Below are 27811 nucleotides of genomic sequence, written 5' to 3' on the forward strand. Positions count from 1 at the left end.
GGAGGGGGAGGAGGGGGAAGTTCTGGGGGTCGGCGGTGGAGGGTGGTTGGCATTTCCAAAGGTAATGGAGTTGAAGCACATGGTCGCCACATTTTGACTGAAGGACGGTCCAAAATGGGAGAAGTGGCATGAGTGATGAAGAAGAAACATACAAACTTGGCCAAGAAAAGGACTCTCGTTACAAAGAGAACCTAAAAAAAACAAACATGGAGTCAGGGCAAAGGCAAGACAAAAACTCTGTTGGCTTACATTCGCACCAATGTTCAAGTGACTAGTGAGACAAAATCAGACACAGGCATCTATCTACTCTACACTGAGGTCACTGAAATATTTAAGCAATTCAGTTCAAAAATGAACTACAAATGGAAAGATGAATTTATGCACCTCTCCCAGTTAGTACTTGCCCCAGCAATATTATATACTAGTTTGTTCTTTGGGTCCAGATTTATGGATGAATAAATGAAGCATACCACATCAACTCATGAGCAATCTGGTCATCTGACCCTGATGTTTCTTATTTCAAACATTCACAGTTTCACATATACAACTAGAAGAGAAACACTCTGGGTCTTTTTTTTACTTCAGAAACGAAGAGGGGAATGAATAGATGTGCATTTACAATGCTGATTCCATGTTTATTTTATTTTAAGCGAGCTAGATGACTGATTGGGAATGACCCAGAGAGAAGCACTCATTCAAAGCAACTGTTCTGAATTCTCTTATTTTAATTAATTTGAGTTACTAGGTTTTAAAAATCCATCTGCAAGGTGCTCTTTGTCAACTTTATCATTCCTTTGCACCTTTTAATGAGTTACACTTGCTGAATCACAGCAAACACAAATCAAAAAGGGCAATTTTTTTGTAATGAGAAAAGGGAAATTTAGAACAACAAATCTTCAAGGTACATGATAACGAAGGCAACACATGAAAAGGTGTTTGAAGACCCAAAGGAGTGTGAAATTGAAGCTGGAGTCTGAGTTTAACAAGAAATTAATAAGAAAACAAAAAAAGCTGCAGAATCAGTTCTCAAAATTCTGCAAAAGCCAGTTAATTCTTTTCCTTCTCTCTCCTGGGAAAAGCTTTAAGGGTTAAAGAAAATAGGAGGATATACTTACTTGTAGCCTTCCCCATCCCTCTTTATCGTCAATAGGTAAGTTTCACAATATAATTGGACTATTAGATATATATCCCAGGAATGCTGACGGGAGGGAATTTTTCTCCCTAAAAATCATAGAATTTAGGAGTAGAAGAGAGACATGAGAAATCATCTAGTTCAACTCTCTCATTTCAAAGGTAATGAAACCCCGGAGGAGGGAAAATGATTGCCTAGGATCATACAGCGCTCAGTGGCCAGGTCTGACTCCTAGTCTAGTGTGATTTTACCAAGAAGTCCTGGTGAAATGACAGAGGTCTAAGAGCTTTAGAAATCACAGCTAGATAAATCTCACTTCTCACAGAGTAGAGATCCAAATGTAATCACCTGTTATATATTTCATGGTCAAAAAAAGAGGTGGATTAAATAAGGGTGCTTGCTATTACCAAAGTCTCTCAACAAAGGATAAAAAACCATTACCTTGGTTGACCCCAAAAGACACCACACTGGTTCTCTCAACAAGGTTAAAACCAAAGCCCACCATAAAACCATTTGGCTTTTAGGACAGCTTTTTAGTTTTTATGGAGCAGAGATATATAATATATTTTTGTAAAAGATTTTAAAAGGATGATTCACAAAATTCACTGTAATTATTTTGAGAAGTTGACTAAAGGAAAAAAGAGTGCTAAAAAACAGTCACCAGAAAAACAAGAATGCAGTTTTCCAGCCTACTAAAAGACTTCAACTGCCTCATTTGACATTTTAAGTGGTCATATCTTTTTTTTTTTTTTTTGTATTTGGTCATATCTAATAAGAATTTACACACTAACTTTGAGATGAATAAAGTCCAGGTATGACCAAGCAGTCTACTATATTACGTAATAACAAAATATCAAGATCACATCAGAACCCAAGAAAATAAAAATTCTGAGAATTAATAACTTAGCAAACTTCTAAACTTTCAACAAACATCTGGTAGATAAATTAGCAAGTCAAATTTTACACTCTCTTCTAAAAGCATAATACAATATAGATATGCTTATGATGATAATGTGCTGCTACACAAAGCAACTCAACGGAAATATAGGTTCAAATTTAATAATGTGGTTTACAACCTCCAGCAAAGCCAACCAGAATTAGTTTTGAAACTTTGTGTAAATATGCGATAAACTAGACTTGATAAATTTAGCAGCAAAAAAAGCAGCATTTCTGGTTAATATCTGAATCCCATATTAAGTTGCTCAAAACACAAAAGCTGTATCTTAATACTGATAATTATCTCCTTTAGCTTAGACACAAAAAAACTTTAAAAAATATCCATTTGAATATCCAGGATGTTCTATTGCATATTGCTTCTCTTTGTTTCTAAATATAACCCAGTTGGTATATTTTGCCATTTAAGGTAAGATTTAAGTCTAAAGTTCAAGGAGAGATTAAAGGTAAACACAGCTTTTTACTATACACTATTAAATTTGAAAAACTACAAGTTTAAAACAGTGTGGAAGACACAAATTTTTAGCTCTTCAACAACTTTTTTCTATGCATCTTTGTTTTATTTGAAGGCAGGCTTCCTTTACTGTTTTCCTGTATTGCTCCAAAGAGAAAACTTTTGCTTAGTATTTTGAACCAAGAGGACAGTTTAACAATTTAAAGCAAGAAGTTATTATACAAAAAATTCCATGGACTTCTGAAAAGCAGCTAAATTTAACATAAATGACGAACATTTTAGATATCACTTGTCTTTGGAGACAAGATGTTAAATTTGAACAATGAACAAGGATTAAAAAAATGAACAGAACTTGGGAAACTTCCTTGCTCCGAAACAATGTAGTAATTTTTTCTCTCAAAAGATGGTTTTTAACCACTGCTGAGATGACAATGACAAACAGAATATATTAAACCTTTATATGCTTAAACTAGTAATCAGAAATACTCTCAAATCCCAAAGACCTTAGTGTAAGATTTGGGTTTTACTTAAATCAAGTTGATCAAAGTTTTAGTGGCTCTCATTAAAGAGGCTTAAGAATATAAGCAGGATTATCAGTGGCTTTTTCCTACAGCATAATTAGTTTTGTTTTAATCAGACAGGAATGTCTCCAAGTCTTCCCTTTACCATATGGTAAACTGTGTTTGTTATCAACAAAAGGAAAAAATAACTTTTAAGTCTAAGGTGTTCAGAGAACACTTAAAGAATTAGTAATCCTGGAATATTCAGCTCTGCAACATACAAGGGACATCAGACAGTGCTCAGGAGTAGTCTTCTTCCCAGAACTACATCAAGCCTCTTCAGTTCACTAACTACTAAAAAGCAAACAAGTGATAAAACCAACTTATGAGACATAGCTATCTTTGCTATTGAAAGGGGGGGGGATCAAAAGAAAGTCTCTTTGTGAGAATGTTAGTAAAATACTCTAACTTGAGAAAATATATTTCTGAAATACGAAGTAAAATCAAAATACCCTTTGCTATGTGCAAAATTAGCACTGTAGCCAAATGTGGCTTTTTATTTAGTGATCTGATAATTACCCCTAGGCTATTTAAGAAATCAACAAAATCATTTGGTAACACAACCACTTTCATTTGGTACATTATCAGAACTTTCTGTTTGGGCTCAGGGAGCCAAATAAATACAGAAGAATCAGGGTGCCTGGGTGGCTCAGTCACTAAGCATCTGCCTTTGGCTTGGGTTATGATCTCAGCGTCCTGGGATTGAGCCCTACATGGGGCTCCCAGTTCCATAGGAAGTCAGCTTCTCCCTCTCCCACTCCCCCTGCTTGTATTCCCTCTCTTGCTATCTCCCTCTCTCTCTCAAAGAACTAAAATCTTTTTAAAAAATAAGGGGTGCCTGGGTGGCTCAGTCATTAAGCGTCTACGTTCAGCTCTAGTCATGATCCCAGGGGTCCTGAGATCGAGCCCCCATCACGTTCCTTGCTTGGCAAGAAGCCTGGCTCTCCCTCTCCCACTTCTGCTTGTGTTCCCTCTCTTGCTCTATCAAATAAAAAAATAAATAAAATCTTAAATAAATAAATAAAAAAGTATCATTTTTGATAAGCAGAGGACAAAAAAAATCAGCTCTTCACTCCCTAAGTTACCAACAAATTCCATGTCTTTATCTACAAAAGGTTTATTCTTTTTAAAAGCCAAACCATAGACTCCTACTTTATTTGCTATTATTTTAACAAACAGCTACCCGTTTTTCAGATCAAAAATGGTTGCTAATCATAGTACTGACTATGCTTCACTATTCACTTATTTTTTTATTCTAAGAACAGTGGATCCAGAGGGAAAGAAAAAAAAAAAAAAATGCATCTTCTTCCATAATGCAGAAATCAAGCCACTTCTCTTCAGCGCTCTCAAGATTCTCAGAGAACTAAGGAGCTGTGAAAGCCGTTTTTTAAATGTATACAACAAACGTAAGACCTCTATATAAAAACTTTAAATGGGTTCAGAGCCCTCCTGATCATTTTATACTAGAATACTGTTGGCAATTTGCACCCCATCTATTATTTTGCTTATCCGAAACAATGGTCATAGTTTCATGCCATTTTGTCAAAAACATTTTAGCAACCATACAAAACATTTTAGCGACCATACGACCATACGACCATACGTACTGGAATGGAAAAAATGAGGCTACAGTATCAACAGACTAAGCTTTCTGTAGAATGGCAGAACAAAAACCCCATTATCACCTCCACGCAGATATTGACATTTCAACTACTAGCTCCTTAACATTAATTTGCATTCCTGTTACTGGATACACAGTTTTGTCTGCAGACATGGGACAATTTTTTGTTGTTTTGTTAAGATCTAATTCACTTTATTAAATGAAGCAAGAATCAGGAAGCATCCCATTTAAAAGTAGAAGGGAGCACCCATGGGACACTTTTTAAAAAATATATTTTATTTATTTACTTGACACTGAGAGAGGGAACACAAGCAGGGGATGTGGGAGAGGGAGAAGCAGGCTTCCTGCTGAGCGGGGAGCCTGATGAGGGGCTCGATCCCAGGACCCGGGGATCATGACCTGAGCCGAAGGCAGATGTTTAATGACTGAGCCACCCAGGCGCCCCTAGGACATTCTTTTTTTTTTTTTAAAGATTTTATTTATTCATTTGACAGACAGAGATCACAAGTAGGCAGAGAGGCAGGCAGAGAGAGAGGAGGAAGCAGGCTCCCTGCTGAGCAGAGAGCCCGATGTGGGGCTCGATCCCAGGACCCTGAGATCATGACCTGAGCCGAAGGCAGCGGCTTAACCCACTGAGCCACCCAGGCGCCCCTTTTTCTTTTTTCTTTTTTTTTTTTTTTTTTTTTCCCTAGGACATTCTTAAAATCAAAATATTTTGGCTCATCATTTCACATTTCAACAAAGTCTGAAATTAATAGTATGCTGATTTCCAAGTAGTCACTGCCTTAGTTTTCTTCAGAATTAACTTGCAATTTTATGTCAAGTCACTATTTTTTAATAGAAACTTTTGATTTATTTCCTTCTTTTATGGTATCAACTAACACAAGTCATTTTTTTCCCCCAAAAGTTATTTCTCTCCAAATTAGTACAGGGTAAATTGTCCCACCTGTGGAATTCTCAGATGATTCTGCAGAATTTGATTCAGTGCCAGTTTTGTCTTTCGAAGTCTGTTTAGGAAGAGTCTCGTCTCTACTTTCTTGCGCTTGGCTCTCTTCCTCCTCCTCCTCACCATCTGGAAACTCCCACTGAGACTCGCCCGACTGTTCGTTTACATAGAAATATCGTCTATGATCCCTAAATTACAAGAAAGAAAACACATGTTTTAAGACCCATTCTCCTACAAAGACACTTCCATTCGGTCCTGTCCCAGGACAGCAGTCTGCTCTCACAGGGACGAACCTCTTCTTAACGGACTGCTATTCACAAAGGCAACAAAGAGCTTTGACAATTGAGAATGAAGAACCAACGATAATTCAAAGCTATTTGCACTGCCAGCAGCTCTGTGAATACAGCCCTGAGCCCTCTCATTCCAACAGATGACTTAGAAAACACCTCTCACACTTTTTTTTTTGCCAATGCATAACAGGCTTTCAAGTTGCATTAACGAAGGGACTCAATATCCTAGAACACTAATTTCCCTTCCAAAGAAGAGAACAACGAAGTTTGCGAAAGGTGACTCTTCCCCTCTTGGACCGTGGAATTCACATTTCATACTCTTGATATCAAACACAGTGAAAGCTAAAGAGAGGGAGAGGATCTGGGAGCTGAAAAATAAAAGAGCAAAGATTTCAAATAACGAAAAAAAAATCAAGAAAAGCCAAATATAAAAAGAAATATTTTCATCTGACCTGCTGGCAGAAGATAGTAATCTTGTTCTTCATTCACATCTTCAGGCACGAAGCTTTCCTTAACTTCACCGAGGTTAATCAGGAGTAGTTGCTTCCAGAGGTCCTGTAAAGCGCACAGAGCTCTCGCATGCGCTTAACCCCCAAGCCCGCCCTACTCCGTGCAACAACACTCTGGAGAGTAAAAACCAGCTTTGTCCATCTTGGGAAAAAATCCGTTACATGGAACACTTTAAACATTGCTTTTTGTTTCTCCGTGTGGCTGGCCCAGACTCTGTAAGTGCTTGCGGTGCTTTGCCTGCCCAGCACCGCTAACCGCAGCTGCTCTCAGTCTCCAGACAGGCTGTCATGTCGTCAGGTGGTGGTGATCACAAATCATGTCTGAGATGTCAAAGGTGAAAGGTGAAAAGGGGAGAAGAGTGCGTACCTGTCCCAGTGGCAGGACCAGCCTTTAGGAGTGGCGTTTATTTCATACTGTTTTAGTTGTTCTGCTGCATCCTGAAGTTTTCGTTTAAGGTAGTTTCCATTAAGAGCCCCTTCCCTCCAGTCTGCAATCCGAGTCTAGAATCAACAGAGAAATAAGTTAAAGACTTCTTGTTACGTCAAGAAGCAGAAGTAAAAGGGATATGTTTTCTGGTCCATGACTGTACTGCTATACTCTCACAAAAAAACAGAGAACACCAAGAAACAGAAACAAAAAACAAAAAACAAAACCATCTTAGTTTCATAAAAAATCTTGTTTGCTCTGCAGAGTTGTGAAAAATGAGACTGAACTCCAGTACCCCAGTACTTTACACTGTCAACTCTCCAGTACCTGAAAACAAGTAGCAGTTTTATTTCCCCCTTTGGACAGTAAAATTCCCTAGCAATTTTACCTTTGTTTGGTAGATAGCTCATTCAGTTCAGTAATATTCTTCATCAAAAACAAAAGTTCAGTCCTTAGGGAAGTCAGATTCCTACAGGAGAACTTCCTTACTAAATCGTAACCTGCCACACTGTAAACTATGCAGGGGACAAACAGGACTCAGAACTTTTTTTTTTTTTTTTTAAAGATTTTATTCATTTACTTGGGGAAGAGAGAGCGAGCAACCACGAGCAAGGGGAGCCACAAAGAGAATAGAATTCCCACTGAACAGGGAGCCCAATACGAAACTTGATCCCAGAACCAAAGGCAGACACCCAACCAACTAAGCCACCCCCAGAACTTTTCTTCTTAACAGATTTATAATCTCACAGCACGTACAAAGTCTTTCAACATGACATGGCCTCATCTGATCACTATCAATATAATTTTGTCAGAAAATGGGTCTATATTAAAATATATGCCCATTCACAGCCAGTGGTGCATGCAGACTCTTGACCTCAAGGCCTTGAGTTCCAGCCCCACAAAGGGCAGAGAGCTTACATCTTAAAAAAAAAAATTTTTTTTAAGTTTATTTATTTATTAGAGAGAGAGAGAGAACAAGTGGGGGAAGAGAAAGACAAGCAGAGTCGATGCTGAACAGAGCCCAATGTGGGGCTCAATCTCATCACCGTGAGATCATGACCTGACCCAAAATCAAGAGTTGGATGCTTAATTGACTGAGCCACTCAGATAGTTCCCCGCCAAAACATTTTTTTTTTAAATAAAATATACGCCTATTGAAGGTGGTATCAACACACATAAAATCTCCGTATTTATCTCCATAATTATGTTTTGCTTTAGCTAATACACAGTTTTATTTCCTGGGTTGGTGGTTCAAATATGCACCAATGTTAAAAATTTTAATTTATGGGGCGCCTGGGTGGCTCAGTGGGTTAAGCTTCTGCTTCAGCTCAAGTCATGATCTCAGGGTCCTGGGACCAAGCCCCACATTGGGCTCTCTGCTCAGCGGGGAGCCTGCTTCACCTTCTCTGCCTACTTGTGATCTGTCAAATAAATGAATAAAATCTTAAAAAAAAAAAAAAAAAAAAAAAAGACTGCAAGCTTCGAGAGAGACAGTTTAAGAAAAAAATTTTTTTAAATTTAGGATTAAGACAAGACAGACAGGGGACCTGAGTGGCTCAGTTTGTTAAGCATCTGCCTTTGGCTTAGGCCATGATCCCAGGGTCCTGGGATTGAGTCCAGAGTTGGGCTCCCTGCTCAGCGGGGAGTCTGCTTCTCCCTCTGCACCCCCCCCATTTGTGGTCTCTAATAAATAAAATCTTTAAAAATATAAAGTAAAACAAATGCTTCACACATACAGCATTTTAATCAATGACCAACTATGACCCACTGGAACCAAAAATGGCTAAATTACCTCAGTTTGTAGAAGCAGCACATGAAAGTTGGAGATGGACTGTCTATTAATGCCTAGGAATTCAAATTTACTTGTCAGGGTATTTGCCAGTTCTCCAATCTGAAACTGCAATGCAAGAAATGAAAAAAAGGAAGAAATAAAATTGAATCAGCAGTTATTTCCTTTATTATGTAAAATCATTTAGTTTTCTTAAATATGCTAAAAAAAAAAGGGGTCTGCCTAGAAACAGCCCTTCTTACACAGCTGCATCTAAGCAAGTTACGTAGAGAAAACAAGATTTTAATTTAAGTAAACAAATTCACATAACAAGCAAAAAATAATGACAAGTCTAGAGAAATTAAATGTATACATACTCTCAGACAACTCAGGATTCAGCAGGTATAAGTAGATGTTAAATGATACAACTCCCAACAGTGTCCAAAATATCATTTATGCATTACTAACTCTTTTACTACCTACACACTGAACAAAATTAATTCTCCCAGTCCCTTTCACATGGTCGTACACTAGTCAGTGACTGGAAAAACTCTTTCAGGTCTAAAGAATGTGCTAGATAGCTTTTCGAATATATCAACCTTTAAGAGCCTCATACTTACGTGGTCCCAATTCTCATGATATGAGGCTTCAAATAAAACTGGAACCAAATCTGCCTTTGTGTAAGGCCAAGTAGTTCACACAGGAATTAAATTTGTGACTTTTAGGCTCTTCAGTTCTTCCCAACGAGAAAAGCCTATATTTATTTGATAAGCTGTTATTGCTTTCAAATGAAGACTTAACTTTTAAGAAAGCAATTAAAGCATTTAGAATTATAATTTCTCTGCAACAAATCTGTCTTATAATTCAGTATTTCACTCTGAAATATGACATTTCCGCCACCATAAATGATTTACATATGGAGGTAAAGATCACTGTACTTGCTAATAAAGGTTGTACTTTAATGGTTGCCCAATTTAAAAATATTTAAGGGGCACCTGGGTGGCTCAGTTGGTTGAGCAACTGCCTTCAGCTCAGGTCATGATCCTGGAGTTCCAGGATCAAGTCCTGCGTCTGGCTCCCTGCTAGGCAGAGAGTCTGCTTCTCCCTTTGACCCTCTCCCTTCTCATGTTTTCTCTCTCTCTCTCAAATAAATAAAATCTTTAAAAAAAAAAAAATTGTAGGTCAGACCATATTAAGTAATATACATACTTTCAAATCCTGTTCTTCTTCTTTAGGCGCTGTTTGTGCTTTTATCTTTTCTGGAGATTCTTCCACTTCCATCTCTTTGTCTGAATTCTCATCTGTTTTTTCTGAAGTGTCAGCACCAGTTACTACAAAAGAAACCATGTGAAATTGAAGGACAGATACTAACATAGTATCCCATATATATTTTCTTATCCCTGTAGCAGAGGTATATGTAAAAAGTTACTTTTTCCTTTGCCTGTTTTCTTTTTTGTTTTAAAGATTTTATTTATTTATTTGAAGAGAAACACAAGTAGATGGAGAGGCAGGCAGAGAGAGAAAGAGAGGGAAGCAGGCTCCCTGCTATCGATAGCCTGAGATCATACTGTCGGCTTATACCCACTGAGCCACCCAATTTAAAACTGTCTTTATAAAACCAAAAAACTTTATCCTTTATCATCACCTTTTTTTTTTAAGATTTTTATTAATTTATTTGATAGAGAAAGATCACAAGTAGGCAGTGAGGCAAGGCAGGCGGGGGTGGGGGGAGAGGGGAGAGCAGGCTCCTTGCTGAGCAGAGAGCCCGATGTGGGGCTCAATCCCAGGGTTAAGCCCAGAGGCTTAACCCACGCAGCCACCCCTACAATCACCTTTCTTAAAGTCTATAAATAACACTTAATTTGTTTACATTAGCCTGTAGTCTCTGCTTCTCCTTTCTCCTTTCTCTGTTTACTTTTTCTAATCTTCTATTCCAGAATGCTTTAATTACTTTTTAAGGCTACATACCAAACCTAGGATATATAAAGATTCTTTATGAATTGGGTTTTGAAAAAAAGGCTTTCAAAATCAGAATAGATTAATTTAATTTAATTAATTTTAAACTACCTAATAATCTTACTTCTGAACTGGTTAAGACCTGCGGACAACCTTTATTGGACCCACCTACTCTTCTGGTTAGTGATGTCTGTTAGTGGGAATCTTCAATAGAGAAGAGGCTTACCATCAACTTAAATGGAGTAACAGATATGAACTCTGGACGTTTGCTTACCACTTACCAAACTAATCCACATATACAATGTAAATCAGTCTGTCGTGAGTCTGTCAGTCATTTTTAAAGGAAAATAACCAAATTAAAGGTTTTTCTTGACTCTGATTAATCCTTGATCTGAAGAAGTAATGTGATTTTTAATATCACCTTCAACAGCTTTTATCAGCCTACAAGTTTATCCTAAGTACATAACCTCATCATATAATGACCTTGTTCTTTATCACTAATATTCCTGCATTTTCAAACTGAAACCAGCTTCTCCCACTTATTAGTATATAATTCATTAGACACCTTACATTTGGTGGTAGGTAGAAGAATTTAACAATTGATACCACCACAAGAACTCTAAGACTACTATTGGGGCGCCTGGGTGGCTCAGTGGGTTGAGCTGCTGCCTTCGGCTCGGGTCATGATCTCAGAGTCCTGGGATCGAGTCCCACATCGGGCTCTCTGCTCAGCAGGGAGCCTGCTTCCTCCTCTCTCTCTGCCTGCCTCTCTGCCTAACTTGTGATCTCTCTGTCAAATAAATAAATAAATAAATCAAAAAAAAAAAAAAAAAAAAAAAAAAAAGAACTCTAAGACTACAATATATACGTATTTCTAAGATTTTATTTGAGAGAGAAAGAGAGCACTGAGCAGGTGAAGGGGCAGAGAGACAGGGAAAAGCAGACTCCACACTGATTAGGACGCCCAATGAGGGGCTCCATCCCAGGACCCCAAGATCACCTGATCCGAAGTCAGATGCCCAACCAATAACCACCCAGACACCCCTAACACTAGAATGTATTAGAAGGCAATTAGGATCTATCAAATTAAAATGTACATACCCCTTAACCTAGCAATGTATCTCTAAGAATCTCCCTAGTACCAGTCTAACAATGTATCTCTAGGAATCTACACCATATGACACTAAATCTACATAAAGATATATATACACCAAAATGTTTATTACAGCACTGCTTTTATTGTTAAGTATTATAATAAACATAAAGAATGAAGTAAGCACTCAAGTAACTACAACCCAGCATTACGGCAGACTATCACTGGTACTTCTGAAGTTCACAGTACCTCTGCTATCATGTCCACACCAGACATAATAATCTCTACTGCAATGGTTAAGTACCTTCCTTTAGTTTCATCATGGATAGGTCTTTAAGCACAGTATTTTTGCCTATTTTCCAACTTACATAAACACAATGTTAACATTACATATTCTCCTGTAGCTTTTTTTTTTCCTGTAGCTTTTTAAATTCAACATTACTGTTTCTTAGAATCATGCTGTTCCATATTAACTGTAGATTATTCATATTTCACAGCTGTTTAGTATTCAATTGCAAGAATATATTGGAATGGGTACCTGGGTGGCTCAACTGGTTGGGCACCTTCCTTTGGTGCAGGTCATGACTCCAGGTTCTTAGGATCAAGCCCTACATCGGGCTCCCTATCCCTCTGCCCACCCATTCTCTGTTCGTGCTTTCTCAAATAAATAAATTATTTTTATTATGTTATGTTAGTCACTGTATAGTACATCATTAGTTTTTAATGTAGCGTTCCATGATTCATTGTTTGAATATTAACACAAAAGAATTTATCCATTCCATCTTGGGACATCTGAATGGCTTTAGCTATTACTGGACAATACAAATGCAACATTATTTTAAGGAGTTAAACATAAACACAATGAAAATGTCCATTTCTGGAGGAGAGTAAAGGACAGAGAAAATAGACTTCAGGGGTAGGGAATGAGCATTAGGGAAAAGACGAAGGGGGTCTTTTAGATTCTTACTTCCTATTCTTCTATATTGCTGATTGAAAAGGGAAAATTCAAACAAGGTTGTTTGCATTTACTTATTACTGTGTTTTTTATTCGTAGTTTTTTAACCATAGGTATAAAGGATCTTCTGTTAGGTACACATAACTAAGGTTTGGTACACAAATCTTATTGCTAATTTTCCACTACAGAATTAAGGCCAAATGGAGATTAAGATATTAAAGGTTTTATTTTTATTTTTTTTAATATTTCATTTATTTATTTGTGAGAGAGACAAAGTACAACCCGGAGAGAGGGAGAGGGAGAAGTAGGCCCCCCACTGAGCTAGGAGCCCCATTTGGGGCTTGATTCCAGCACCCTGGGATCATGATCCCAGCAGAAGGCAGATGTTTAACCAACTGAGCCAGCCAGGCACCGCAAAATATTAGCTCTGATAACAGACAGAAGCCACAGCAGGGTGTCTTCTACATTACCGTGCACAGAGATAAGCTATGTCCTCATGAAAGGACCAATCCATCTAAAAACTAACCAGAGGCTAGGCAACTTGTATACAGAGAGAGAACACAGACGACACTGCACTTGCCACAGGTGGTCCCTGCCAGCCTTACTTACCAACTGTAAATAGTGAGCTAAGGAGAGCCCATGGGCTTAATACAGATCAAAACTACTATAGCAGGGGCACCTGGGTGGCTCAGTGGGTTAAAGCCTCTGCCATCGGCTCGGATCATGATTTCAGGGTCCTGGAATCGAGCCCTGCATCGGGCTCTCTGCTCAGCAGGGAGCCTGCTTCCACTTCTCTCTCTCTGCCTGCCTCTCTGCCTACTTGTCATCTGTCAAATAAATAAATAAATAAATCTTTTTTAAAAAAAACTACTATAGCAGAATTTCTTTAAAAAGGGTAGTCCGGGGCACCAGGGTGGCTCAGTGGGTTAAGCCTCTGCCTTTGGCTCAGGTCATGATCTCAGGGTCCTAGGATCAAGTCCCACATTGGGCTCTCTGCTCAGAAGGGAGTCTGCTTCCTCCTCACCCTACTTGTGATTTCTCCACCAAATAAATAAATAAAATCTTTTTTTTTTTTTTTTTTAAAGAAGGGTGGAATCAGCCCTGCTTTTCTTTTGAGGGAGAGGTAGTCCCCCACAATCAGTAGTGAATCTACAACCCAATGGATGGCAACTCTTAACTCTTACTCCTCCACTAGAGGTGGATAGAAAAAGATGTGAAAGGAAAGCTTCCTTTCCAGCACTTCCACGAAAGGATTAAGTGTTACCTCCTTTTTGCTTAAGAGAGAACCAAAAAAGGGAAAGGATTTTCCCACTGTACCTTTTTTTTTTTTTAAAGATTTTATTTATTTGAGAGAAAGAGAGACAGCGAGAGAGGGAACACAAGCAGCGGAGTGGGAGAGGGAGAAGCAGGCTTCCCCCCTGAGCAGGAACCCGGATCTGGAGCTCTATTCCAGGACTCTGGGATCATGACCCAAGCCAAAGGCTGACACTTAACTGAGCCACCCAGGCACCCTCCCTCTACACCTTTCAACTCTGTATCTTTCAACTCAATGTTTAAAGTAAAACATGAATTACCAGTTTCTCCATTTTCTGGAGTCTCTCGCCCAGTTTTGCTAGAACTCCGACTGGTAGATTCTGGACTTGTAGCTCGAACAAACATCTTCCATTTCCCCCTTTTAGACATAAGTCTACGCATTCCATCCTGAGATGCTGGCTGGCTGATGTCAGAACACGGACTAGACCCTGACACACTACCATCTCCTTCCTCCAAGGCTCGTAGCTCTGCCTAAGAGGAACAGGACAACAAAGTTAAGAGTGTCATTAGCTGTTTACCAACATTTAAGCATTTGTGAATATCAAGAATGATAACCACATATTATGAGAATTAAAATGCTTTGAAAACAGGAAGTGTTTCTTAATACATTTTCCATCAGAACCAAGCATTATCCTCGTATTTTTTATTAGTATCCACTAAATGCTTATTCATGATTGTAGTTAAAAAACATCCATTTGAATGGGATAGGTCCCAGAGATCCACTAAGAGACAAATTCTCCAATATATGAACATAACAGATACAGTCTAACTTAGCTTGTCCCTCTCCATAGCTTCAAATTTTTCAAAATGGGGAAAGCTTCAAGAAGATATTCCTGGGCGCCTGGGTGGCTCAGTGGGTTGGGCCGCTGCCTTCGGCTCGGGTCATGATCTCAGGGTCCTGGGATCGAGTCCCGCATCGGGCTCTCTGCTCAGCGGGGAGACTGCTTCCTCCTCTCCCTGCCTGCCTCTCTGCCTACTTGTGATCTCTCTCTCTGTCAAATAAATAAATAAAATCTTTTAAAAAAAAAAAAAAAAAAAAAAAGAAGATATTCCTGTTACAACACCCATTAAGATTTTACTTCATACTCAAAGTAGTACATGAAACTGTTCCAAGAAAAATCAGGGCAGAAAATAGGCAAAAAACAATTTCTCAATCAGGAAAATTTCCTGTGGACCATCTTTCTTGAAAGGAAAGCACATGAAATTATTGGTTCCTCTTAATCTTATAAAGCCCATTTAACTATGTGAACAATTCCATGGGTGATCACTGGAAGTCAACCTGTGCTTTAATCATGGGGTTAAAACCAAGTTACCACCAAGAATTTACAATGCTAATTTGTTAGGAAGCAAAATAAAAGATATTATTCACTATATCCAGCTATCTTTAAATCAGAGAGTATCAGTTTTTATTAGCTATCAAGTATCAAAAGCACCATCAGGAACCAAAAGAACTAAAACTCCACAGTTCAAATTTTAATTGCACAAGCTTAAACATCGCTAGATGTAAAGGTAACAAAATCCCAGTAATGGCAGTAAACTGAGCACAATGATCCCAGAATCCAACAGAAGAGAGAAAAAGCATCTAACAAAAGCTTCAAAACCTTACTTTTTTTCTTTCCAAAACAAGCTCCAGCTCAAGGGTATCTTGTTCCTCTTCTTCCTCACTTTCTCCAGACTGAACAACACTGCAAAGATCCTCCTGAGAAGGGTCTTCCATGTTGTCCAATGTAATCTCCTGTGGTTTTACTATCGTTGCTGCTTCTTCTGCTGTGGTACTGGTTTCTTTCACTTCTGTGACAGGTTCCGCTTCTTTACAAATTACTTTTCTTCTCCATCTCTCTTCTTCCTCTTTTATTCCCTCAGGCAACAAAGGAGCAAGCAGTGATGCTGCCACCCCTTTCTTCTCCTCCTCACTATTTGAGAGAGCTTGAATTCCTTCATTTACTTCCTATAAAGAGTAAAATAATCTCATTTATCTTAGGAAAAAAAAAATAAAGAAAAAACAACCCTCACCTGAATATATATTCAATTTGTTCATGCCAAAATTGACTATTTTTCAATCACTGGGTATTATTCTCTTTTAAGATTTATTTGAGAGAGCGGAAAGAGAGGGAGGGAGAGAACGCTTGTGCAGGGGGAAGGGCAGATGGAGTAGGAGAAGCAGACTTCCCGCTGAACAGAGTTTGATGTGGGATTCGATCCCAGAACTCTGGTATCGTGACCTGAGCCAAAGGCAGAGGCTTAACCAACTGAGCTACCCAGGTACCCCCAATCACTGGATTTTTTTTTTCCCCCAAAGATTTTATTTATTTGAGAGAGAGAGATAGAAAGAGCATGCATGCACACAAGCAGGGGAGTGACAGGCAAAGGGAGAGGGAGAAGCAGGCTCCCCGAAGAGCAAGGAGCCTGATGTGGGGCCCGTTCCCAGGACCCTGGGATCATGACCTGAGCTGAAGGCAGAAGCTCAACTGACAGAGCCACTCAGGCGCACATACTACTGGATATTCTTAAAAGCCACTGGCTACCAACGGATCACTAATAGGTTTGTACCATTTTCCTCACATGAATATAATACAAATATTGTTACTTTAAGAAAGCAGCATTTGAACTAGAGCCTAGTTCTGGGTGGGATTCATCCATGTCCTTATTCTTCAAGTCTAAAGCCAGGTTACCAGAAGCAGAATTTTAAAATGAAATAAGATCTGAGGTTTTGTGTTTTGTTTTGTTTTTTTTTAAGATTTTATTTATTTGACAGAGACACAGTGAGAAAGGGAACACAAGCAGGGGGAGTGACAGAGGGAGAAGAGCAGGGATCCCAACGTGAGGCTCGATCCCAGGACTCTGGGATCATGCCCTGAGCTGAAGGCAGACGCCTAACAACTGAGCCACCCAGGCGCCCCATTTTTTTTTTTTTTTTTTTTTAAAGATCTGAGTTTTGTCAGTTGCAAATCATTGACTCTCAGTCTACCTATTGGGCCCTTTGTCTGCAGTTCTCCTTAGTCAGAGGGCCAAGCCAAGACCACCTGCTGTTCCTGCCAGAGCCCCATCCTCTGTCAGTTTCCAGAGGGGCAGTAAAGGAGAGTCAAATGACAACTGAAAACAACTAGTCTTTCAGTTCCTTCTCCTGAACCCAGCATCCATCTGCCTTCTGTACTCTATCTGGGCCCTGCCAAGGCTGGGTTTTTCCTCCAATCAGGAGTAAAAAGAATCCAGGTCTTTCCAGAAGTAGGCCACATTGCCTTGAACTTCCTCAAGTGTACAAATTAATGGTCACCCTTGCTCCACACATCCTTGAGACAGACCTGTAATTTAGATCAGTAACCTCCAAAAACAGAAAGGATTCCCTTTTTAGAAACCAGTTTGTGGTCACGCCTGAAAACTGATCACAGGACATCAAATAAGAGAAAGACTTCGGTACAGGTGATGAGGAAATTGGGAGCTGGGATCGAGTACCCATCCGGAATCTTAGTTTCGGTCTTCATCCTGCTGTCTCCCACCTTTTTCTGACTTCTACTCTGTCTCTGCCTGTGCTACCACTCACCAGCCCTCCTTCAACTGCCCACCTTTCTATCACCCTTAAAAAAAAAAAAAAAAAAACTGAAAACAATTCAGATGTGCAAAAAAAGGTAAGTCACTGACTTTAAAAAGAGAAAGAAGTTTTGGGCGCCTGGGTGGGAAAGTGGGTTGAGGAAGCTGCCTTTCGAATCTCAGGTCATGATCTCAGAGTGCTGGGATCTTTTTCAGACTTTCGGGCTCTTCTGCCTCAGCAGGGAGCACTGCTCACCTCTCTCTCTCAACTGCCCACCCCTCTATGTCTACTTGTGATTTCTGCCTCTGTCAAACTAAAAACAATTCAAATGGGCAAAAAAGTAAAAAAAGAAAAAAAAAGAAAAAGTTTTGTCACCTCAACATATAACTGGATATCTCCACCCTTCTGTATAATGACATAACTTCACAGGCACACTAGAAAGGTGATTTAGAGGAAAGTAAAATAATTCTAAAATGAAATGTATGATTTAACTTAAAGTGCCCATTTCCTTCATTGGAGTAATATTTAGTCTATGTACCTCCTATTATAAAGACCAAATTATTCTAAAAGTATGTGTGTATTTGTGTGTGTGTTTATTTTTAAGGAGGCTCCATACCCAACATGGAGTTTGAACTCACAACCCTGAGCAAGAGCTGCATCCTCTACTTAACTTGAGTTAGTTAAGGATCCCATGAAAATACTTACCATACTCCCCATTTAAATTAATCATTTAAAATTCAAGATAAATTAAAATTCAACACACACACACACACAGACACACACAAACTACAGAATATATCTTACTTTTCTTACGAAGCTATAAAAATGCTCATTTTACTAATAATAGATTTTAATTTTTAAGGCAGCTTATCTTTAAAAACAAAAAACTTATGTGGGGATCCCAAAATAGAGCTATTCTGCAGTGGAGAAGGAGATCTGAAGCCCTGACTGCTGCTCCCCCATCCTTCACAATGAGCCTCGGCAGTACCCTAAAGTTCCAAAAGAACCACTAAACTCGACAATTGTTATAAATGCTACATATTAAATATAAACATTAAATAAAGCCTTAAGAATCAGCATTTATTTATTTTCACATCTGGTTGTAAAATAATAACAGAAGATGTCTATACCTGTGCAAAAATAATTCAAGTTTTTTAGATTTGAAATAAGCAAGTAAGTCGTGAAACTGACCTTTTTAACTTCTCGCTTGGCTACGACTGGTCCACTTTTACTACTGGAAACAGAAACGTTTTTCTCCTTAGTATACACGTCCGTATTAACCACAAAATTAGCTTCAGCACCTGTTACAGAACTAAAAACAAACAAAATATAGGTATACTCACACATACACACACATTTATATACTTTTATCAAGAGAAACAGAAGGCAAATATTATCAACAAAAGATAAAACTCTAACTTCCTTCTTAGGTAATTTCTTTTTCAAGTCTATTCTTACCTGGGTTGGTAATGTTGTATTCCCTGTACCTGGGTAGCAAGATACTGGGGTAATTCCCAAGTCACTTCATTTGTTTGTGTATTCCAATAATAATAGCATCCTGTGTTCTCATCCCAGACTTCTTGCCAATCTCCCATCTCAATTCCAACTAAAAGAAAATAAAACAAATTTTAAAACACAAATTTCTAATCAACAAAACTAAAAAACCTACTGAGTGGGGGAAGGTATTTGCAAATGACATATTCGATAAAGGGTTAGTACCCAAATATATTAAAAAACTTGCATAACTCAACACCTAAAAACCAAATAATCCAATTAAAAACGGGCAGAAGTGGGGCACCTGGATGGCTCAGCGGGGTTAAGCCTCTGCCTTGGCTCGGGTCATGATCTCAGGGTCCTGGGATCAAGCCCTGCATCGGGCTCTCTGCTCGGCAGGGAGCCTGCTTCCCCCTCTCTCTATGCCTATCTCTCTGCCTACTTGTAATCTCTCTCTGTCAAATAAATAAATAAAATCTTAAAAAAAAAAAATAAGGAATAGGGGTGAGAATGGGAGGCTCAGTGGGTAGGAATGCCGCTGTGCAGCTTCTGGAAAACAGTAAGGAATCTCAGGGTCCTAAAAATCGAGTACCCCGCATCGGGCTCTCTGCTCATGGGGGAGCCACTGCTTCCCTCTCTCTCTCTAATATGCACCTCTCTGTCTACTTGTGATAATTCTCTCTGTGGAAATAAAGCCCAAGTAAAATCAATTAAAAAAAAAAAAAAAAAAAAATATTACATAGCCATGTTCGTGAGAATGTGGCCATTTCCCAAAAAAGAACCCTCTTACACTCAGTGGTAGGAATGTAACAGCTGATTTGCAGCCACTGTAAGAAAAACAGTAAGGAAGTTCCTCAAAAAAAAAAAAAATAGAGCTACCCTATGATTTAGTAATCACACTACTGGATCTTTTATTCAAAAACACACAAAAACATTATTTCAGAAAAGGATGGAATATGCACCTCTATGTTTTATAGCATTATTTATAATAGCCAAATTATGGATAAAAAACAGCCCAAGTATCCATCAATAAATAAAGATGGTATATATACACGATGGAACTATTACACTAGCCAGTTAAAAATGAATGAAATATTGCCATTTCCCCAACACAGAGCTGGAGATTTTATAATGCTAAGCAAAGTCAGTAAGTCAGAGAAAGAACAAATAACATATGATTTCACTCATGTGGGATCATTTAAGAAACAAAACAAATGAGCAACGGGCCCCTTTAAAAAAAAAAACCTCAAAAGAGAGAGAGAGAGAGAGAAATAAACCAAGAAACAGATTCTTTTAATTATAGAGAACAAACTTATGATTACCAGAAAGGGAAGTGGGAGTGGAGAGAGGTTAAATACTTAATGGGGATTTTTAAGCAGATGCACTCATCATGATAGGCACACCAAGTAATGGATAAAAACTGTTAATTAACTGGGGGGAAAAAAAAAGAATTACTAAAAATTATTATACCTGAAAAAAATAAACACATATGAGTTATACAGGAATTAAAATTTAAAACTTAAAAAAAAAAATCTCAGGGTCCTCACAGCCCCAAATTTCTTCACAATTCTTTTTTTTTTCTCTGATTTTATTTCTTTATTGTGACAGACAAAGAGATCAAATCTTAGGTAGAGACACAGGCAGTTTGATAGTCTAAACATGTATCTTGAAGCAGGCCAAAACTGCCGAGCAGAGAGCCCTTTTGTGGGGCAATCGATCCCAGGACCATGGGATCATGCGCCTGGGAGGCAAAGTCATTGAGGCTTTAACCCACTGAGCCCCAGGGTGTGCCCCTGAGCCTTGCATTGGACTCTCTGCTCAGCGGGAAACCTGCTTCTCCCTCTCCCACTCCCACTGCTTCTGTTCCCTCTCTTGGTGTGCCTTTTAAGTTTTTAAATAAAAACTTAAAAAAAATACATATATATACACACATATGTATATATACAATTATTATCTTAGTAACTATCAGAGAAAACAGTCCTCCTTATCATCTTCTAAACAGTGTATTTAGGGGCACCTAAGTGGCTCAGTGGGTTAAAGCCTCTGCCTTTGGCTCAGGTCTCTGCCTGCCTTTCTGCCTACTTGTGATCTCTCTCTGTCAAATAAATAAATAAAATCTTTTAAAAAATAAATAAATAAAAATAAACAGTGTATTTAGGGGTGCCTGGGTGGCTCAGTGGGCTAAGCCTTTGCCTTCGGCTCAGGTCATGATCTCAGGGTCCTGAGATCAAGCACCACATCAGGGTCCTGCTCTGCAGGGAGCCTGCTTCCCCAAACCCCCATGCCCGCTTCTCTACTTGTGATCTGTCAAATAAATAAATTAAAATCTTAAACACACACACACACCCATTGCTTTAAAAACAAACAAACAAACAATGAACCTAAAAGACCAGAATCCTAAAGTCTGGGGCTAAAGCATAGGGGTTTTCATCTTTTGCAATGTCAATGCCTAGAACACCTTTAAAAATTGCACTTTAGGGCGCCTGGGTGGCTCAGTGGGTTAAGCCGCTGCCTTTGGCTCAGGTCATGATCTCAGGGTACTGGGATCGAGTCCCACGTCGGGCTCTCTGCTCAGCAGGGAGCCTGCTTCCTCCTCTCTCTCTCTGCCTGCCTCTCTGCCTACTTGTGATCTCTCTCTGTCAAATGGATAAATAAAAAAAAATCTTAAAAAAAAAAAAATTGCACTTTAGATTTCTTTAAAAATCAAAGGATCAGGGATGCCTGGGAGGCTCAGTCAGTCAGGCGGCTGCCTTCGGCTTGGGTCATGATCCCAGGGTCCTGGGACTGAGTCCTGCATTAGGCTCCTTGCTGAGCAGGGAGCCTGCTTCTCCCTCTGCCTTTGCCTGCTTATACTTTCTCATTGACAAATATTTTAAAAATAAAAAATAGGGGCACCCAGGTGGCTCAGCCATTAAGTATTTGCCTTCAGCTCAGGTCCTGATCCCTGATCCTATGTTGGGCTCCTTGCTCTGCAGGAAGCCTGCTTCTCCCTCTCCCACTCTCCCTGCTGTGTCCACTCTCTTGCTCTCTTGTCAAATAAATAAAATCTTTTAAAAAATTAAAAAAATAAGTAAAATAAAAGGATCAAAAACAAACAAAAAAAAAACCCAAAGGATCACACTTACCTCCTGCTAGTGAACACTGAGTATCATATTGCCACCCTGCAGTCTGAGCTGAGTCTGTTCCATTTGAAGTAGTAGAAGAAAGCGCAGATGTTGCTGATTCCTTTGGCTCTGGTCGAGGTGGAGTTGGAGGTGGAGCAGAAGCTCCTACAGGAGCTGCAGGCTGAGGAGCTGTTATAGCATCAATCTCCTTTAGAATGAAAACATTAACAAATGCATTAAGAACCTCAAAACCAGAAAACTGAAGAAATGACAACCACTACAAAAAAATTCTAGGGGGCACCTGGGTGGCTCAGTCGTTAAGCATCTGCCTTTGGCTCAGGTCATAATCCCAGGGTCCTGGGACTGAGCTCTGAGCTGGGCTCCCTGCTCAGTAGGAAGTCCACCCCCCTGCCTGTGTTCCCTCTCCTACTGTCTCTCAGTGTCAAATAAATAAATAATATCTCTTAAAAAGGGGCGCCTGGGTGGCTCAGTGGGTTAAGCCTCTGCCTTCAGCTTGGGTCATGATCTCAGGGTCCTGGGATCGAGCCCCACATTGGGCTCTCTGCTCAGCGGGGAGCCTGCTTTCCCCTCTCTCTGCCTCTCTGCCTACTTGTGGTCTCTGTCAAGTGAGTAAATAAAATCTTTAAAAAAAAAAAAAATCTTTTAAAAAAAAGTTCTATACAGTTTTCAGCTTCTCGAATCAAAACTCTCATCTCCCAACTACATAAGTTCCTCAAACCCTGTAATTCTCTGTTCTTCTCCTCCTTACAACCTTTACAGAAAGAGAAGAGAAAAGAACAGTGTGAAGGGATCAAGGAAGAGAGATGGAAAGGGAAAAGAAGGGAGTAGGAAACATTGAGTCTGACAAAAAAGTAGGCTAATCACTTGAGATCCAGGTCCCAAAGTGGCTTCAATAATTAAAAACCCAAACAAAAGGGGCGCCTGGGTGGCTCAGTGGGTTAAGCCGCTGCCTTCGGCTCAGGTCATGATCTCAGGGTCCTGGGATCGAGTCCCGCATCGGGCTCTCTGCTCAGTAGGGAGCCTGCTTCCTTCTCTCTCTCTCTGCCTGCCTCTCAGTGTACTTGTAATTTCTCTCTGTCAAATAAATAAATAAAATCTTTAAAAAAAAAAAACAAAAAAAAAAAACCCAAACAAAAGCACCACTAACCGCTAGGAAGTTGGCCAGTGTACTATCAATATCAGCTGACTGGTTTCCATTTGCCTCTTTAGACTGTGCTGGTTTTTCGGAAACGTCACTCTCATCATCATCACTGTCAGCATATGCACCAAGTAAGCACAGACCTCCTAGAAGCAAAATGGTAAACAGTGTTAATAACAATGCCAGGATGCCCCAAGAAGTACTCAAGAAAAAAATATGACATGGTTCTTCAGAGTTTACAGATTAGACCACAACCTCAAAATAAATCATCACTGAACTACCACAGAGAGATTTAAATTACATTATGCTTAGAACTAATAAAATCATTCACATAGCTGCTTGATATCCTTCTCAAAATACACATTCAACCTCATACGCTGTCAAAATAGCACATGGTAAATCTTGAGTTTAGAATTTGTTGCTTTATGGGTCCATCCCAAACAAGCAAGCCAATTAGGGTTTAGTAGATGAAACAAAGATTTTTAAACTAAAAATCTTTCTTTGGTGATTTTTCCTCAAACAAGAAGCAACAAATAATAATGGAATTCTAAGTGCTAGAATCAAAGCATACAACAAAAACCCAGCAACTAATCACCAATGTCTTCCTCAAACTCAAGACGTATCAGGTATGGCCTCTGCGATGCTGCTATGTACACCATTTCCTTTTGTCCTACCTGTGGCCACTCTGTTACAATTAAACAAGCATATATATTCTTTTTATAGATCATTTCATTATAAGTACATTAAATGTTAAACACCAGCTAAACTCTTCAGCTATTAGTAAGATAAAATTTCCCAGTACCTGGCAACATTCTATGTTCTCAATAAATATTTGGTAAATGAACAGACTCATCAGGAAGTAAAATACAGTTTTACCGTAATTCCATAAATGAATTCATGAAATCACCTAAAAATAAAAATTCCTTTTATCATAGTTCACATTCATTCCTTTAGTCATATATATCTTGCCTTCATTATTTTTAGTATATAAGTTCTTGTACTAAATACCAATCTCTAAAATATTTAAAACTGATTAGGAAGATTTTTAAGTGGACATCTGACAGTTCTCCATTTTCCAATTACAAGTATTTTATTTCTCATCATTTTGTGGCATGTTCGTCAACTTTCCTGATTTTCTGATAAGAGGTAATAGCCCAGTAAGGTTAGTAATAGGAAAAGAAGCCTTTGTGTATGAAAAGAATCTGCACTTTAGTATTCAGCACTGAGTTTTTGGGTGATGGGGGGGGTTATAAATACTTCCTACAGAAAAATTTTATATATAATCATCTAGATCATTAGCCTTAATTCTACATCCTTTGGTAAAAGGTTCCAACCAGATGAGTTGCATGGAATTTTTATTACAAAATTTCCCAAGCAGGGGTAGGTAGTTCCCCAGACTCAAAGTTGGTCTCACAGGCAAGAGGTTTAGCCAAGGCCCCACCTATTCCTTTTTTACCTCAGAGCTTTTCACAGTACACACATCAAACCTCTTTCAAGCTAATAACACAATGACTATTAAACAGGAAAATAAATGAAAATGATTAAACCCAATATATTGGGGAAATAGGCATACTTAATACTGTAGAGACAACATAAATTATTTCTTAAGAATAATGTGGTTACATATACCAAGACCCACAAAACTCTTCAAGTTTCTTTCAGCTACATAGTCCCATTTTTCAGAGTATAACCCCCAATTCAAAATTTTTTCACACAAAGATTCTACAGCTTTATTAAGTAAATAAAGCTGTGAACAACTCAAATGCTCTCAGGGGACTCGTAAAGCAAATTACAGCACAGTACCTGATGCAGTACTAATTCATGATTAATCAGATCATTATAAGATTACACGAAATAATGCTAAGGGGACAGAAAGAAAGTAATGCTAAAGTTGTGAGGGAATAAAAGCAAGATACAAAGCTCCAAGTTGTGAAATGCATTTAAGTTCTAAAAATCACAATGAAATTTAGTTCTAATCACATGAAATTTAGTTCATCACTGATAAGGAACAGGCATGAATTTAGAATAACACTGAAAAAAGTTCTAAGTACTATGTAAAATTACTTAATTTAAAAATAAATAAATAAATAAACAAAACCTCATGGGACCTACTCCAGACCACTACTGAGATGTTGTTTCTACATAAAACCAGAGGAAGCAAGGACATTCTTCAGAGCCATAGTCCCAGCAGTCTTTTTTTTTTTTTGAGAGGGATGCTGACTGTTCAAACCTCCATAAGCACCATTTGCAAATCAATCCACATTAGGTGGAAAATTATTTCTTAGGTGTATACCTTGCTTGTAAGTTTCAAACAGTTAACTGTGTCTTATTTCTAGTAACTATAACATTTGAACAGTTTTAATTCTTTTGGTCACAGAAACTATTATCAATAGGCTAAAAGCATCATAGTCATCTATTGATCTAATTTAAGAGGCTACTCTGAATTTTTCCTTAGAGAATTTCATATGCATATAACCCTAATGTTCTTCTGCATAAAAGTATTAGACATGCTTGCTCTACTATATTATAAAAACATTTTAACAACTTTTTTTTTTGAAGTGGCAAATAGAAGGAGAGAGGAACAAGCATCTATTATTTCAGGTGTATTTATATAGCATACAGAAACCTCCAAACTTAAAAGAATAAAATTATTAGATGTTTAGTACAAAACGTATTTTGATCTTTCAAGACATATAAAGAATGGAGAAAACGAACATTCTTGGCATTTCCTGTATATCCGAATATTCCTTAATGCTAAAAAAAAAATATTTAATAAGGGCAATTTTCAGCTCCAAAAGTATTCACTAGGTACCCTCAAAGCACTGTGCTGGAAAAGAAATGCACCGAATGAAAGACATTCCTGAGATCTCTGAAGAACACCAAGCTAGCAGGGGAGCCAGAAAACTACAAAACAGCATTAGAAGAAAAGCAGTGCAAAATATCTTGGGTACAGAGAAAAAGCAACAACAAATTTTGCTTTGATTAATGTGTATATAGCAGCAAGCCCGCAGAAAAATTTTACTTTCATTTTCAAAAATTTTAAATTTCCATTTATGGGAGAACAGTAAATTTGCGACACTGAAGCATTCAACAAAATATATACAAACCCAATTTGATCTTAAGGAAAGAAAGACCTTGTAGAAAACATGAAAAAAAAAAAAAATTGTACCTGTTGCTTTAACGGCTGTAGGTCTGGTGGTCATGACTGGTTTGGGAGGATTCGGAACTCTGGGAACCTCCACCACCACTTCCTGCTCATCTGGATTTTTTAAAAAAAGAACAAAAGAAAACCAGTGTGCCAATGGACCAGAGAAAACACTACAGATGACCAAACAATCTTCGATTTGACCTTCCCAGTCTCTATTTCAGCAATCTGAAAACAGGGTGTGTAAACTCATCACTGACCCAAATAATCGGGAGACGATAAACAAGCATAACTGGCCTCTTCCACGTGACTTTAACATTAAGAATATGATTATGGTACCTGAAATGCATCTGAAATAATGTAAACGTCTAAAAAATACATACCCAATAAATCTCCGGGCTACCACCGGGCCTTTACAGCAACACAGCTCTAGCTACCCAGCCCCCCACCCCGCCCCGCACAGCGCAGGAACTACCCAACGTGATTTTTTAGCGCCCGAAACGGTCGCGGCTTCTCGGGCATCCGGCTCCCGCAGCAGCGCCGCAGTTCCTCTTAATCCAAGGGCCATTGTGGGAACAAACAAGTACTGGGGAACGCACCAGTTTCACTTCTAAAGGAAGTGAAAGGGGCTACAATAAAATGGGTGTGCTGCCTTCTAGAGGGTCCCTCTCGGTTTTGACAAAAACGAAGGGAAAAACGCATGACGTGGGTCGGAAGGCCAGGTTCCCGGTCACGAGGCCTCGGACGAGAAGCTCGTACTTTTCACAAATATCCGTCGTAAGTTGTGCAAAACCGAGACTGCACATCGAGGACACTCGGGATGCCAGGCCGAGCCCCGCACCAGAGATGGCGCCTCTCGGGCAGCCGGGCGAGCGCGCGCGGCCCCGGGGCCCTCAGCGGTCCTCCCCTGGGGCCCCACGCAGCAGGCCTCGGAGGTGCAGGAAGCCCCCCCACCCCGGCCTGGATTTCTCCTCCTCCCACGGCCCTCGCCGTAGGCCGCAAGCCCCGAGCTCGAGTTTCGGACTCCCCACCTAAGTGTCGGGGCCCCTCGCGCACCTTTACTTTCTGAAGGCGAGTCGTCCGGGGCCGCGGCGGCAGCAGCAGCAGCAGTCACCGTGGTCGTCGTTGTCGGCGGCGGCGGCGGCGGCGGTGGCGCCGCCGGAGCTGGCTGGCTGGGCGCCGCCACCGTCGAGTCCGGCTCCGTGTCGGGCTCCGGCTCCGGATCCCTGCCCGGCGTGTTGCTTCGGGGCCCCGGCGGAGAGAGCTGCAGGATGGGCCTGCGGCCGGGTACCGCCCGGGACTTCTTCCCCATCGCGAGCCCGAGCGCGAGCCGCGAGCGTCGGCCAGCCGAGAGGGGCGGGCGCTCGGCGCGGCGCTGCGTAATCAATATTCATGCACCGC

At 39.6% G+C, this 27811-nt stretch overlaps 1 protein-coding gene across 5 annotated transcripts; it reads right to left on the minus strand.

Moving 5' to 3' along the window:
• Positions 1-5401: 5401 nt before the first annotated feature.
• LOC123394890 (formin-binding protein 4-like) lies at positions 5402-27787 on the minus strand. 5 transcript variants are annotated; one of them, XR_006609618.1, is made up of 13 exons: positions 27467-27785; positions 26435-26524; positions 23275-23411; positions 22128-22314; positions 18967-19114; positions 18700-18820; positions 15586-15927; positions 14240-14450; positions 9871-9992; positions 8686-8790; positions 6834-6967; positions 6410-6512; positions 5736-5855 (listed from the first exon to the last, which is right to left on the minus strand). XR_006609618.1 is itself a non-coding variant. In XM_045089742.1 (12 exons), exons 1-12 carry the CDS (start codon positions 27720-27722, stop codon positions 5609-5611), a joined length of 2100 nt encoding a protein of 699 aa, XP_044945677.1. In that variant the 5' UTR covers positions 27723-27787; the 3' UTR covers positions 5402-5608. The 5 variants fall into 5 exon arrangements, 2 of the variants coding, with proteins under 2 accessions (XP_044945677.1, XP_044945680.1); XR_006609616.1 differs by having other exon boundaries at positions 5736-6325; XM_045089742.1 differs by lacking the exon at positions 6410-6512 and having other exon boundaries at positions 5402-5855; positions 27467-27787.
• Positions 27788-27811: the final 24 nt, after the last annotated feature.

Source organism: Mustela putorius, unplaced genomic scaffold (assembly GCF_011764305.1).
Source record: "Mustela putorius furo isolate JIRA1106 unplaced genomic scaffold, ASM1176430v1.1 tig00000127_pilon_pilon_pilon, whole genome shotgun sequence".
Classification (NCBI taxonomy): domain Eukaryota; kingdom Metazoa; phylum Chordata; class Mammalia; order Carnivora; family Mustelidae; genus Mustela; species Mustela putorius.